Raw genomic sequence first — 15,003 nt, forward strand, 5'->3', positions numbered from 1 at the left:
TCCACCGTGGATCAACCCCACCACGCGGCTCTCCGCATCGCATCACTCCACCGAAGAACGTTGACGGGCGCACCGTCCGCCAGACACCCTGCTGGCTCGCGGAGGTGTCACGTAACATTCGGCTAACATCTGGGATCACAGCCAAAGCTGTAAAGAACCACAGGACAATCCACACCTACTGGTAGTGCAGTAGCGGCATCTCGCTCTGTCTCTGGAATCTTTGTACCTAAGTACTGGACTTTATTCACACCCCACATCCCGGTTCAGCAAGACTGTAGACCAAAGGTCCAGCAGGGGAACGTGCAGGAGTAAGGACCGCACGGAAAGGAGCCCCCTGACAGGGTACACCCACTCCCCATACGAGGATCACAATACTTATCTGCTAATCCCCACACCATATAATGGAACTACCTAGGGAAGCATTGTGCCTTACCCAAGAAAAGGTTGGATCCTACACTTATTGTCTGCATCATTTATATTCACCCACAAACATTATCTATACAACAGCCACATACCCACACTTCCGTTTCCCCAACAGCCCCACACTTCCACTCCCTTCCTATCCCACAACCCCACCCCCCTTATTTCCCCCCTCACCCCCCCCCCCCTTTTTTTTTTTTTTTCACCTTCCCTTTCACACATACACACACACACACACCCACCCACCCTTAGGAGCGCACGTGTACCACATATTCCTCCGTCTGAACCAACAGGCACAGGTACTCCTGTTTTTACGCTGCTGCACCTACCATTTCCTCATCCCACCTCCCTCCCAGTCACCCCACCATCACACCACAATTGTGAAGCGCAGACTGCCCCCCTCATTTGGGGCATGAGTCCGAAGATGACCCACTAACTGGACATGTATTTTATCGTCATACATTTATCTATGAACATTTCCGTTTTGGGGTTCTCCCAAGTGTTCCACCCCACAGTCTTCATGTTGCGCTTTTACACCACATTACATATTTTATAAACTTTCAAATATCACAAACAAATGTGTTAGCAAAGTGTTTGAAATAAATACAAAAATGTATGTAAAAACCTCAAAACATTGCTTCAATTAATAAGTGACTTCACATATAATATAAGTTCATGTTTTAACAAACACCTAACACGTGGTGCTTGCTCTCTGCTCTGTATTGCTCACATTCATAGTTTTTTGTTTTGTTTTTTTCCTGTGCTTTAAACCTGATATTTAAGTATATTCTGCTCCTTTATTAGTTGGTACTTTGTGTAACTGCACTGCTACATAGTAGAAGATATTACTAACCTGCCTCTTTCATTTCTCCTGGTGTTCAGTTGGAATAATTTTCCACTTATGGCTACTCCAGTTGCCGAAGTTGAGAATTATTTGGATAAAGTAATGCTATGGGAGAGTGTAGTGGGATAAGAATATATGCTAGCTCGCGCTCACCCTCTAATGTAGCTGAGTAGTGTGTGTACAATTATTAAATGATAACTATTACAGGTAAAAGTTTAAATGATTATATATATTTATATATACATATAGCAACGGAGTGCAAAAACAGGTTTCAATTACTGCAGGACCTGTTCAATTCAGAACAGATGATCAAAAGACAATTGGTAATAGATAAAAATAGATCCAGATGTTAAATATAGTATTTTAAAACAGAGTGTAGTGCCTTTGTATTAATTGAATGTATTCCATCTTTTTAACATTACCTTCTATACCCTACTTAGAATTAATCTGCACAGGCAGGGCATACAGTACATAACACGCACTGAAATGGAAAACGTTTGATTAGACAAATACATTTGTAAATTTTCTTTTCAGGAGCTACAGATGGATCAGCAGGCCAAGAAGCACCTGCAGGAAGAGTTTGATGCTTCCCTTGAGGAGAAAGACCAGCTAATTAGTGTGCTACAGACTCAGGTAAGAACCTACTCAAATATTTGGTAAATGAATGGACCGTGAAATACGAGGGTGGTTCAATCAATAAGGTAACCTCTCATTGCGTAATTCTATTCAACTAGTACATATACGTATTATCAATAGTATGGCCTTGGTACAGATTATTTTTCAACAAAGTCCCCTTACTTGTCTAAGCATTTGTTCCAACGTTACACCAAGGCATCTATTCTGGCATAGAAGAGATCAGTGTCAGCGCCTGCAGCCAGGACATGACACCTTGATTGCAAATCACCCTCCACCCAGGTACTTCTTCAATGGTCCAAAGATCAATAGTAATGCATCTGTCCTCCTGAATCAGACCTTCAATGGGGGGCCCAAATTGTCATCTGTAGTGAACGTGCTCGGCTGGACGGATCACTGCTCATATCGATGTCTGTCCTACCGTTATAAAAGGCAGTGCACCAAACCCAAATCAGTTTGCGTGACATGATGTTGTCACCGTACACCCCGACAAGTTTGGCATGAATTTCAGCTGCTGATGAGCTGACGCAGAAATCTGATCACATTACGCACCTCAATGTTTGACCATGTTTCTGCCAGCCCCGCCATCTTACACCTGATGTTGGGCCAGTATGACTGATATGAGGGTACAGTTTTATGAGGGGAAGCAGTGGTCTACCTGCTTTGGCCTGATGGGAAATTAGAAGGAAATAGAGAACATTACACAAGTAATATTATAGAAACACCCTTGTAATACACTGATAAAGGGCATAACAAAGTTGCTAAATGGAAAGTTGTCATAGAAAATGTTGGACTATATATCCATTCTCCACCACCATCTGGCATATAAAAGGTTCTTGATATGGTATATGTTTATGCTTGCCACTGTATGTGGCCTGTTTATTAAAGCTATTTTGTGTGTTTTTGGGGATCCTCACAAAATCTATGTATCCCTTAGATCAGGGGTCTTCTTCAACCTTGGCCCTCCAGCTGCTATGGAACTACACATCCCAGCATGCACTGCCACCTTTTTGATATAACAGCATGCTAAAACTATGGCAGTGCATGCTGGGATGTGTAGTTCCATAGCAGCTGGAGGGCCTAGGTTGAAGACCCCTGCCTTAGATGTAACAAGGAGAGGCCGCAGCAGATATCTCCAATATCTGCTGCTGTCCTCCATTTTCGATCGCAAAAGCAGCCCCCATAGGTTTCTATGCAAGTTGGATTTCAGAGCTTGGCCTTGACAGCTAACCCCATCTAAAGATCATTTGCTTCTACACATTCGTTGGGACAGGGCTTTTTCGAAAGCTCTGTTCCTGAGCCCCTGATTTGATAATTTCAAGCAGTCATTTTCATGACCGTTTTGTGAATTGGGGTGAAAGTTTTTTACCCAACTGCATTTTATATGTGGTTGTTGGTAAATATGCTCCTATGTGCTTTACAGAACTGCCTAGCCCATCTTGATAAATGGGTTAAGGTTTGGACCATGTTTAGTTGACCTACAGCAGTATATGTCTAAAAGTAGAGAACATTGTTGAGATGAATGTATTTGCTATGTGCCAATAACGTGTATTTGTTTGATTGGATTTGTATCTCCATTTTACTTACATATTTGTTTAGGTAACCTTACTCAAACAACGGGCTGGAAAAAGACAAACTGAACCGGAAATTATCACTTCATCAGAGCTTGAAACTCAGAGCACTGGGCATGAGGGGGAGGCAGGCAGCGGTTCTACACCTGGTAAGACAGTCACTTGGGTGTGTTTTTATACAGCAAAACCATATTTTCGGTAACATGTAAAATAGTGCAAAAATTGGGAGAAAGTAGTATAAACATTTTTAGCATATAAAGCAGCTAAAAAAATTAAGCATTGTTTTATGTATCAAATACTACAAAATGATGCTATTGCTTGATATGCGAAAAAATAATTCAACTTCATAATTATTTCAGATTTTAACACTCCCATTTGCTTTGCTCTCAGATTTTATGTTCTGCTTGTGCACCAACATTTTATCGCCAGTCCATTTAATTGTTTTCAAATAATGGTTAGCAACCACAGTGATTTATTTATTTTTTATTCAATTCATAAAATCAAATTTAGAACCATAAAGTGTGCTGATTATAGATCAACAAGTGAAGGATTGGCAGAGTATCTGCAAAAATGTTTTCTTGGTAGCATAATTTTATCTACAGTAATTGTTATTTTTGGACATTGTAAATTATTCTTTGTGTTTTGTTAATTTAATTTTTTAATTTTTACTAGTTTTTTCATCATCTGTATAATATGGGTATCAATGTGATACAAACTCTACATCTTGCCGTTACTACACCTTTCAGACATTTTTAAATGTATTTTTTTCTGATCATATGCAAGCATAAATAAAATGCTTGTTTCTTCTTCGGGTTCCATAGGGTCCACAGGATCTATCTTTGGGTATGTAGTTGGATCGCATTCAATACACCAAACAGCAAAACTTTGGAACTCCCAGCATGCACTGGTCCTCCTCCCTATATATCACGCCCCCAGCCAAAGGCATTCAGTTTTTTGTTTGGTGCACGGCAAGACGCACCTGTTATAACAGCAGGACTGCTAGGCAGTCCTTGGCTTTTTTCTTTTAACTTTCACCTTAAGTTCTTTTGAACTTCAGAGTTTAGCGGTGCCGGGCGTCCTGATAGACGCTTGCACCGTGACTCCTACCTCCGCCGACGCCAAAACACCAACGCCGCTATACGCCCTGAGGTTCTCGGCAGGCCTCAGTGTGGCTTAGCTAGCGGCTTTCGCTGAGGTCTGGGACTGCAGTCGGGTCACGGAGATGACAGGTAAGCGATTCCTCTTGGGGATTTGTGTGCAAAGCATTCCCCCGCCTCCGGTGTTGAGACGCATCGGAGGCCTCGTGTAACGTGTCCTCCCTAAGTTTTGTTTGCTATAATTGAACAACTCATGTGTGAGACGCCTGTAGTTTAGCATTTGTCTGTGCACTGCTGAAGCGGTTGTTCTCAGAGGTTTGGTCTACCTCTCCCTTGTGTTTGGCTTATAGCGCACTCTATATCCTACCATTACCCCTTCGGGGCTGGTCAGTTGTTCCAGAGTCCCTATTTCTTTAGCAAATGTGTGTATTTATGCATTGTATGTGACTATGCTAGCTGCTGTGTGTACACTGCCTATGTTTTCAAAACTCTCGGGTACATCTATCACTGTGTTTCTCATCCCACTGAAGGTGTGTGGGGCGGTTCATTGATACAAAGTCACATTGCATTTATATTGAATACCTTATACCATTTATACATTGTCATGTCTGAAGGTAAAGGGGAGGATGAGAGCTCTCCAGTGCTTATTTCCTGTAAGTCCTGTTCTGCATGCTTATCGGACCATGATGTTAACCAGTATGGATTGTGTAATAACTGTTGCAAACAGCTATCCAATATATCTGGTACACCTGCACCAGAACCAGAGTCATCTTGGATGGCCTTTACGCCTGAGGCTTTGTCCTATTTAATAGGCAAAGCTACGGAGGTATGGGCTCTGGCTGCTGTAGCGCCTCATGCTGTGGGGTACGCACATCATGTGCATCATCCTATGTGTATGCCCCCCATGAATCCCTGTTGGTGTAATTTGGCTGCTCACTCTAGTCAGAGTATACTGCCATCTTCAGCCTCTCCGCAGGTGGATAGACCAGTGGTAGTAAAAAAGTAGGGTCATAAAAGAGGTTCTCGTCATGTGTTGCCTCAGGAGTCTGACTCGACCTCCTTATTAGACTTTGATACTCTGGAGTTCTGAGTCTGTATCAGTGAAAGAGGACCATCAGTCCCTGGTGGATGTTCCCTCTCTAGTAAGAGAGGTCAGATCTGTCCTTAGTATGGAGGAAGAGGAGGTGTTGTTGGCATCTAAAGAGCCAATCTTTAGGCGTAAGGATTATTTCCCTCAGTCGGCAGCTGTCGAATCTCATGTCTGAAGCATGGGATACTCCTAGTAAGCATTTTTATGCCACAAGGAATATAACATCTCGGTACCCATTTGCACCAGGAGTGTATAATAAATGGGAAATTCCCCCAACGATAGATGCTCATGTGACAAGATTAATCAGGAGCGTTACGTTGCCCATTCCTGCAGCTTCCTCTTTAAAAGAGGTTAGATAGAAAACTGGATAATCACTTGAAATCAATGTTTTCACTATCTGGAGCTATATTACTAGGCCAGCTATGGCTGTAGCTTGGGTGGCCAAGACTATGGAGGAGTGGACAAAATCTCTGAAGGATACTATAGTTGATCCAACCAGAGAGCAGCAGTCCCTTCTCGGCCAGATGCGAGAAGCAGCTATGTATATGGGGGAAGCGGGAATTGACACAGGCATCCTGGCTTCTAGGGTCTCTGCTTACTCGATTGGAGCCCGGAGAACCCTTTGGCTAAAGACCTGAAAGGCGGACGCAGGGTCTAAGAATGCTCTGGAATCTTTGCCTTTGCAGGGAAGGTACAGTTTGGGCCAGGGTTAGATGATATAATGACTTCTTTGGCTATACCGAAGTCTGCTGAATTGCCATCTACGTCTACCTCTAGGAGGCAGTAATCATCGCTTTCCTTTTTGTCCAAAGGGTAGAACAAAGAAACAGTCCTTGGCCACACAGTCAGTTCCACAGGAAACCGCAGCCCAAGCAATCTTGGAGGATGTCAGGGTTGGAGGCCGACTTTTACAGTTCTCCCAGGCCTGGCAGCAGACAACTACAGATGCCTGGGTGCGAGAGCTGGTCTCTCAGGGTTATGCCATCACATTCATAAGGCATCCCCCTCAGAGGTTTGTTGCTACAAACCTACCTGCAGACCCTGTCAGAGCTCCGGCCTCTCCTGGGAGTCTATTTGGACACTCCTGTGTCAGGAGTCATAGTTCCTGTTCCTGTGACGCAACAGGGAAGGGGCTATTATTCAAATTTATTTTTGATTCACAAACCCAATAGGTCTCACCGCCCTATCCTGGATCTGGAGTCTCTCAATAGATTCATCCATGTGCCCAAATTCGTTATGGAAACTCTACTGTCAATTATTCTAGCGATGGAGCCTGGAGACTTCATGGTATCACTGGACATACAAGATGCATGTCCCGATTGCAAGATCCCACCAGGCCTTTCTCAGGTTTGCGGTAGATAACCAACATTACCAATTCCAGGCTCTACCCTTCCGTCTGGCAACAGACCCTCGAGTATTTACCAAGATAATGACAGTCATGATGGCTCGTCTCAGAAAACAAGGAGTCAGGATACTGCCATATCTAGACGACCGCCTCGGTTCGGCTTCTATAATGTCCTCGTCATTTACAACGCATTACCTGTCCATAACTCTCCAGTGTCAGTTTGTCTATGACAACTCCCATCCATGTAAAATGTCACATCTACATTTTCTAAAGGTGCATCACGTATGTCAGGTTTTGCAGTAAAGGTCTGATTCAAATATTCCATACAATCATGTGCATCAGTATACCTGCAGAACTCGCCTTCCACCAGCGACTCACCTCTCTCCACCCTTTGTGCATCCTGAGGCACATATGGTAAATACGTTGCCAGGTTTAACGTACTGCACCGGTTAATGGTGATATTTGCATGTGCTATTAGAGCTAGTTCCCATTTCGTGAACCTAGCTGAGGAAACATGTCTGGTTTGGGCAGAATAGCAGATACAGCATGGGGTGTATAAATAATCATATCATGGCCTAATATTACATCCTCACTGTAACTGACCAAAAGAGCAGTTGCTGCTACACTTCTTAAACACGTTGGGAGTGATCTTGCCACAGTGTTCAATTGTGCACTGTAGCATGCTACGGTTCTACTAGCATCACCATGTTTTTGTGTGAGGACACCTGCTGTGCAGCCATTAGCCTCCGTACAATATAAATCAAAAGGTTTTTCGTAATATGGTATTCCCAATGTAGGTGCTCTTGTCAGGCTATCCTTAAGGTTAAGAAAAGCCTGCTCTATTTCCTCAGTGTGTGTGACACGGTCGGGTTTTGAGGATGACACCAATTCCTGCAAAGGTAAATAGAAAAACCTGGGATCTATGATCTGCAGTATCCACACATGCCCAAAAAGGTACGGATTTGCTGTTCTGCGGCATTGTCATGGTCTGTATGACCTGTATTCGTTCGGTTGTCAAATGTCGTAGGCCCTGGGTTAGACAGTGTCCCAAGTATTTAACCTTAGTCTGGCATGGCTGTAATTTGACCTTAGCAACCTTGTGTCCTGTCTGTGAGAGATGAAGCAACAGTAGTTTAGTATCATTTAAACATGACATAAACGAATCAGAACACAACAATAAATCGTCTATATATTGGATTACAACAGATCCATTGGCAGGTTGAAAAGATTGTAAACAGTCGTGTAAAGCCTGGGAGAAGATACTGGGGCTGTCTATGAAGCCCTGGGGCAACCGTGTCCATGTGTATTGTACCCCCTTGTATGTGAAGGCGAATAAATACTGACAGTCAGGATGAAGAGGGACAGAGAAGAAGGCAGAACAGAGATCAATAACAGTAAAATGGGTTGCATTTGGTGGGATCTGCATGAGAATGACAGATGGGTTTGGCACTACAGGGAATTGGCTCTCAACTACCTTATTAACCCCTCTAAGGTTCTGTACTAGCCTATAACCCCTCCCACTACTCTTCTTCACAGGAAAGATGGGACTGTTGGCTACACTAGCTGTACGGACTAAAATCCCCTGCTGGAGCAATTTCTCAATTATGGGATACACCCCTAACTCCACCTCTGGTTTTAAAGGGTACTGAGAGATTTTTGGAGCCTGTCTTCCCACCTTTAAGTTAATCATTACAGGAGCTACATTTGTTGTTATGTGTTTTGTTGCCGAGTGTGATATGGCTGTGTAATTTGTGACTGCGCAGGATGATATGTATTGAGAACTTGTAGCTGTGCAGGTGAGTAGGTGTCTGGTGGCTGTGGATGCATTGTTTCAAGAGCTTGAATGCTAACAGCTATTAGCTTCTCACTCTGTGTTTCCACGCTTCCTGAGGATGTTTTTGTCATGTTCAATAGCAGTTTCCCTGAGGGTGTCTATCGTAATTCCCCTCCACTCATGATGTGCGGTCTGAACCCTAGTCTTTAGATTGTCTTTAAGACCATCCATAAGTACCGTGATGACCATTTCCCTGTGGTGCGTGTGCTATCTTTTATGTCCTCTATCCCAGCGTAGTGAGTAATAGTCTGCAGCGCTCTGGTGAAATAATCTTCTGCAGACTCACTCTCCTTCTGTTTAATTGTAAAAATTTTACTCCAGTTAACTACCACTGGAAAATATACGGCCAATTGGGTGATTATGCGGGTTATGTTGTCCTGATTACTTTCGTCAGTTAAGGGACTATCTCCATCCAATACACAAGCCGTGATAAACTTTTTCACGTCGGTATTGTGTGGAAGATATGCCCGTAATGCCTGGCTCATGAGCATTACCTAAATCTTTTATTAATCTCTGACACTTTGCTCAGTGGCGGACCTAGAGAGTGGTGGTCTCAGGTGCAAGAATATGCTTTGGACCCCCCTATGCAGTGCCTCCAGTAGTGGTCCCCCCTATGTAGTGCCCCCAGTAGTAGTCCCCCCTATGCAGTGCACACAGTTGTCCTCCCTATGCAGTGCCCCCAGTTGTACTCCCCCCTATGCAGTGCCCCCAGTTGTATTCCCCCCTATGCAGTGCCCCCAGTAGTAGTCCCCCCATGCAGTGCCCCCAGTAGTAATCCCCCTGATGCAGTGCCCCCAGTAGTAATCCCCCTGATGCAGTGCCCCCAGTAGTAGTCCCCTCTATGCAGTGCCCCCAGTAGTAGTCCCCTCTATGCAGTGCCCCCAGTAGTAGTCCCCTCTATGCAGTGCCCCCAGTAGTAGTCCCCTCTATGCAGTGCCCCCAGTAGTAGTCCCCTCTATGCAGTGCCCCCAGTAGTAGTCCCCTCTATGCAGTGCCCCCAGTAGTAGTCCCCTCTATGCAGTGCCCCCAGTAGTAGTCCCCTCTATGCAGTGCCCCCAGTAGTAGTCCCCTCTATGCAGTGCCCCCAGTAGTAGTCCCCTCTATGCAGTGCCCCCAGTAGTAGTCCCCTCTATGCTGTGCCCCCAGTAGTAGTCCCCTCTATGCTGTGCCCCCAGTAGTAGTCCCCTCTATGCTGTGCCCCCAGTAGTAGTCCCCTCTATGCTGTGCCCCCAGTAGTAGCCCCCCTATGCAGTGACCCCAGTAGTAGCCCCCCTTTGCAGTTCCCCCAGTTGTAATCCCCCCTATGCAGTGCCCCCAGTCGTAGCCCCCTATGCAGTGCCCCCAGTAGTAGCCCCCCATGCAGTGCCCCCAGTTGTATTTCCCCCTATGCATAGCCCCCAGTAGTAGCACCCTATGCAATGCCCCCAGTAGTAGACCCCCCTATATAGTGACCTCAGTAGTGGCCAGCCCCCCCATACAATGCCCCCAGTAGTGGCCCACCCTATACAGTGGCCATAGTAGCGCCCCCCCACCCTATAAAGTGCCCCCTGTAGCACATATGATGTGCCAATGCCCCCATAGTAGCACCCCCTCCCCTTATGCTGTGCAAGTACCCCCTTACACAAACAAACAAAACCACACAACTTACCTGATCCCCTCTCCTACCGACAACCGCCGCTGTCCGGACGCTCCTCCCGGCCCGCTCTCACTCTGCACCATGGGATGAGAGAGACGTCATGACGTGACGTCTCTCTCATCACCCGCTGTAGAGGGAGCCAGAAGACGGAGCTCATGAGTGAGCTCCAGCCGGCTCCCGCAGCAGCCAATGAGAGTCTATCTGACTCTCAATGGCTGCTATTGCAGACACACAGCCGCCGCTGGCAGCTGTGTGTTTGTAAACTGTGTAGGGCAGACCGCTCTCACTGCGGTCTGCCCTACACATGTGGGGCCCAGGGGACTAGCGGCGGTGCAGGAGTGGCTATGGGCCCCTGCACCACAGCGGGTCCCGATGCAATGCATCGACTGCACCGCTGCTAGTTCCGCCCCTGACTTTGCTAACTCTTTTCTAGGATCAGGGAAATCTGTCATTTATGGAATGTAGCTCCGCTCTCATCTGTGGACAATGCATTACTACCTCCCTTGTAGGCACTACACCATGTGCGTCTGGATTCCCATTGGGAACTGTTATTGTCCGGACTGGATGCATGCCTACCACACCGTTACCTTTTGGCCTTGGTACTTGGGGAGTTCAGTCTATTAATGCATTATTTACACCAGCTTTTGCTACGTCTTCTGCGGGTGGTAGCACTTCTGCTACTACCATTGGCGAGGGCACTGTACCTGCTGTGGAGGAACATTTAACATTTGAACTGCATGAGAAATGGCTGACATTATAACAGGTTCATCATCCGCTTCATGAACATTTTCCTTATAATTACTCAGGAGCAGGTACAAGTTATTTGTTAAATTTTTATAATTTTTGGTATGGGCTGTATCTTCACCTCCCACCGCGTAGGGTGGTGGAGGTGCGCCTGCACTACTAACTGTACTTTCGGCAATGCTACCTTGCCATGCGTACGCGCTCCCTAGTGGCGCGCACACGACGCCATTTTGCGTTGCGTGCGCACTCCCTTGCGTCGTGAGCGCGACGCTATTTTGTGCCGCGTGCACACCGCTAAGCCACATGTTTCCCTCATGCTGCCACAACTTCAAGCAATCGTTATATTTTACTCTTTTCTTCAGAGATTTCACCACACAGATGCTATCTCTAACATTGTTCAATATTTCCACATCAAAACTGCCAATCTTCGGAAAAGGTTTCACACACTTCCTCGTCATCTTAACCCATACATTACAGTGTGTAGTTGCATACGCTCCGTACTTTGTATGCATTATATGCTTTGCCGATCCTGTCGGCCCTTCCAAAAGCAGCACATCGTCCACCATACCCAGCGTCAGCCTGGCACCCATCTGGGAAACCGCTAAGCACATTTCGCTAGTATGTGGACCGGTGGACGAATTCACAGGCTGCGTCCACTCACCTTTACCCGCTGTGTACAACCAAATCGCTAATCGTTACAGTCAACCTACACAACAAGCAGCAGAATGCCGCCTATACAATATCCTGCCTTCCGGATAGGGAACACACAGTACCCCAAATCAAATCCCTTTTAGAGTACTTTCCACTGCTAGCAGTGATTTCCTCCACCACAACTCAGTTCACAATCACGGTCTGCCCCAACCGTGTGGTTCAATCGCAATGCCCAAATAACCTAACTGATCAATGGATTTTGCGCTCACACTGAGAGCCGACTTTACCTCTAGGGAACACAGTAGTAGGGAACACACAGTACCCCTTTCTGCAATACACCTGCTATGTGTACCCTAGGAAACACACAGTACCCCTAGTAATAGGGAACACACAGTACCCCTATTCTCATCACAAATATACGTCTATCATGAACCTTTTCTGCGCAGAAAAGAATTTAAACTTTTTCTCAGATATGGCAGTATAATTAAGAGACTCAAAACAATGTAATCACGCTATCAATACAACAATGCAATCTTAAACAACTTGTTTGAACACGTGGCAGCAATACCGGAAACACGTATAAGCTATTGTGCGCATAGTCGGATACACAATAATGCGACTGATATACAAAAGCGCGGAAATAAAAATGACACTATTGTACGACTAGTCGCATACACAATAATGCACGGACAGACAATAAAAGAAACAAACCTCTCTCCTGTCCCCAAGTTCCTAATCAGCGCCCCATAAGATCACACAATAAAGGACATCGATTCCACAACACTGAGTGGTAGCAGGGTTTCGAACACAGGGCCTGATTCAGACCCGCTCATGAGCGCTGAGCGCTCGCAAGCGGGTCGATGTTGGCCCAGTGCGAATGCGCACGACGGACCCGGCTCTGTCGTGCGCATGCGCGAGACCCGGATAGCGACGGGCAAACCATTGCTCCGGGTCTCGCTACAAAGGGGGCATGCTGTCGATGATGAGTGACAGCATGCCCCCTTTGGTGGGTGTGCTGGGGGCGTGGCTGGCCTCCGGCACGCCCACCATGCCTACCGTCTGGAGCCGGCCCCACTGACATCACAAGTGATGTCAGTGGGAGTGCTTTCGGCTCTGATAGACCATCGCGACCATCTTCCTGGCCGCTCGCTATAGCTGTGGGTGGTCACCATTCCGAAGGACGGCCCTGATTCAGAGCGAGCGCTCTGTCAGAGCGTCCGGCTCTGAATCAGGGCCACAGTGCGTTCTTGCCTGCTTATGGCGCCTTCCACCCTTAGTTTTGCGGAATTGAGGACCGTTCGCTATATAGTGCGAATCACAGTGTCGTGATATCAACTGCGAGCCCCCATCTATGAATACCCTTAAATTGCTAGAGAGAAATAATCGCTGTCCAGGCAATAATTGTGTTTCCAACGCACAAAAAGTTCTTATTGCAATAAAAGAAAATTACACGCTTTCATCTAGCACAATTAGCGCAAAGACAATTAAATACAGAATATACGATACAGCCCAATACATACGCGTGCACACTGGTCCCAGCATACAGTCTTCAGTCCAGAAGCCTGTGGTCATCAAAGAAGAATGGCTGTATGCTATAACCAGTATGCAAGCTATATACCCTCCCCAGAACAAAGAAACTAGTTTCCATTGGGTCTTGTTCCTGGACATTCTGGTACGATGCATGTCATTGGACAGTTCATATAGCATTACTAGGGGTATGTCCCAGTTCCTCAGATGTTGCTCTGTGTGGTTTTCCCGCCAAAGAACTGGTTTAAACTAGTAAAAAACACTTCATACAGCTTCACATTCTAACCATAATTTTCATATAGTTCATATCTTGCGAACGCATGATGCGATTTCCTTGCGGGTCGAACTGGAAAACTGCAAATGAACAGTGATTTAGAATGGTACCAAACATGATATGTCTACTAGCTTATGTACCTTAAATATCATATACATTAAATTTCACAACATAAGTATTCGCTAATAAAACCTCTAATATTAAGCTTTTAATGTGGAGGAACCTCTTTATAAGTTTTGGCATGTGTAAGTGTGAGAATATTGCGTAAAGTCGCTAATATGCGTGGTGCGTTTGTGTAGAGTGCTTTAATAAACAGCGCAACTGTGCGCTGTGCGTCATATATTTTTAAGTTTTATTTAATGTGCGTATGTGGTATGGTAGGACTTTCAACAATCTGCGGTAGCAAATCAGACGCACGATGCTAATAATTGCAACAATCGTCAGGGGCGACACAAAATGGCGTCGCCAGATAATTTAAGATCAGGTCTCAGCCAATCATCCGTCTTCGACACCTCCTATGCTGCGGGAGGAAGATAATGATGTTTTACGGCCCTTATTTAATGTAACAAATACTGGGTATTACAAGACACTGTTTTTGTATCTCTACTTACTTCCTGCGACAGCAGAAGTTTTATGGAAAAGCTGCACCCAAAATTGGTCTTCAGAGATACCACAGGTAGATTGCCCTGCTGTTTTGTTAAAACATACGGAGAAGACTCTGAGAATTCTCCATTCAGCTATTTGGCAAGAAGTACCTATCAGGACCATTTATAGGGTGTATATGTCTCAGAGTCAGAGGAAACATGTTGTTGAGGGGGAGTCGTGATGTTGCCCGAAGTGTAAGTTCTCATGAGCCACTTTTTTCCATAATATGTGGGACTGTGGGAAAATGAGAACATTTTGGGATAGAGTTATGGTATTTCTAAATAAGACATGTGCCTTATGCCTTGTGAAGGACCCTTTAGCTATGTTATATGCTAATTTACGAATTGGGACCTGCAGGGTCGTAAAATGGAATTGCTGCCCTTTCTTACGGTCGTAGTAACTGTGGCGAAGAAAGCTATCCTCCATAAATTGGACGGTTTCCACAGCAGCATCACTCCAAGCAGTTAAAAACATACTACTACAAATACTTTATTTTGACAGACGGGCAACTATACCTGGTGTTGAGAAGGGGGTGGTTCACAAAGAAATGGATCTAAGCGCGCTGTCCTCAAGGATATGGATTCAACCTGATTTAATCAGGGAAAATACACCATAAATAAGTATATGAATAAAAACTGTCATATAGTCACATTCATAGTCCCCTTCTTAATCCAGAGAGATTTGTCATTAAA

General features: G+C 45.4%; 1 protein-coding gene across 3 annotated transcripts in view; it reads left to right on the top strand.

The window, feature by feature from the left end:
- The window catches only part of GOLGA4 (golgin A4), a 139,055-nt gene that overhangs the window by 36,823 nt on the left and 87,229 nt on the right, over nucleotides 1-15,003 (top strand). For all 3 annotated transcript variants that reach the window (XM_088464245.1, XM_088464254.1, XM_088464262.1), the window contains 2 exons: nucleotides 1,799-1,897; nucleotides 3,497-3,617. In XM_088464245.1, coding sequence (XP_088320371.1) covers nucleotides 1,799-1,897; nucleotides 3,497-3,617 — 220 coding nt within the window. The remainder of the gene's footprint in view (nucleotides 1-1,798; nucleotides 1,898-3,496; nucleotides 3,618-15,003) is intronic.

This window comes from Taudactylus pleione, unplaced genomic scaffold, assembly GCF_031769625.1.
Source record: "Taudactylus pleione unplaced genomic scaffold, aTauple2 ptg000054l, whole genome shotgun sequence".
Lineage (NCBI taxonomy): Eukaryota > Metazoa > Chordata > Amphibia > Anura > Myobatrachidae > Taudactylus > Taudactylus pleione.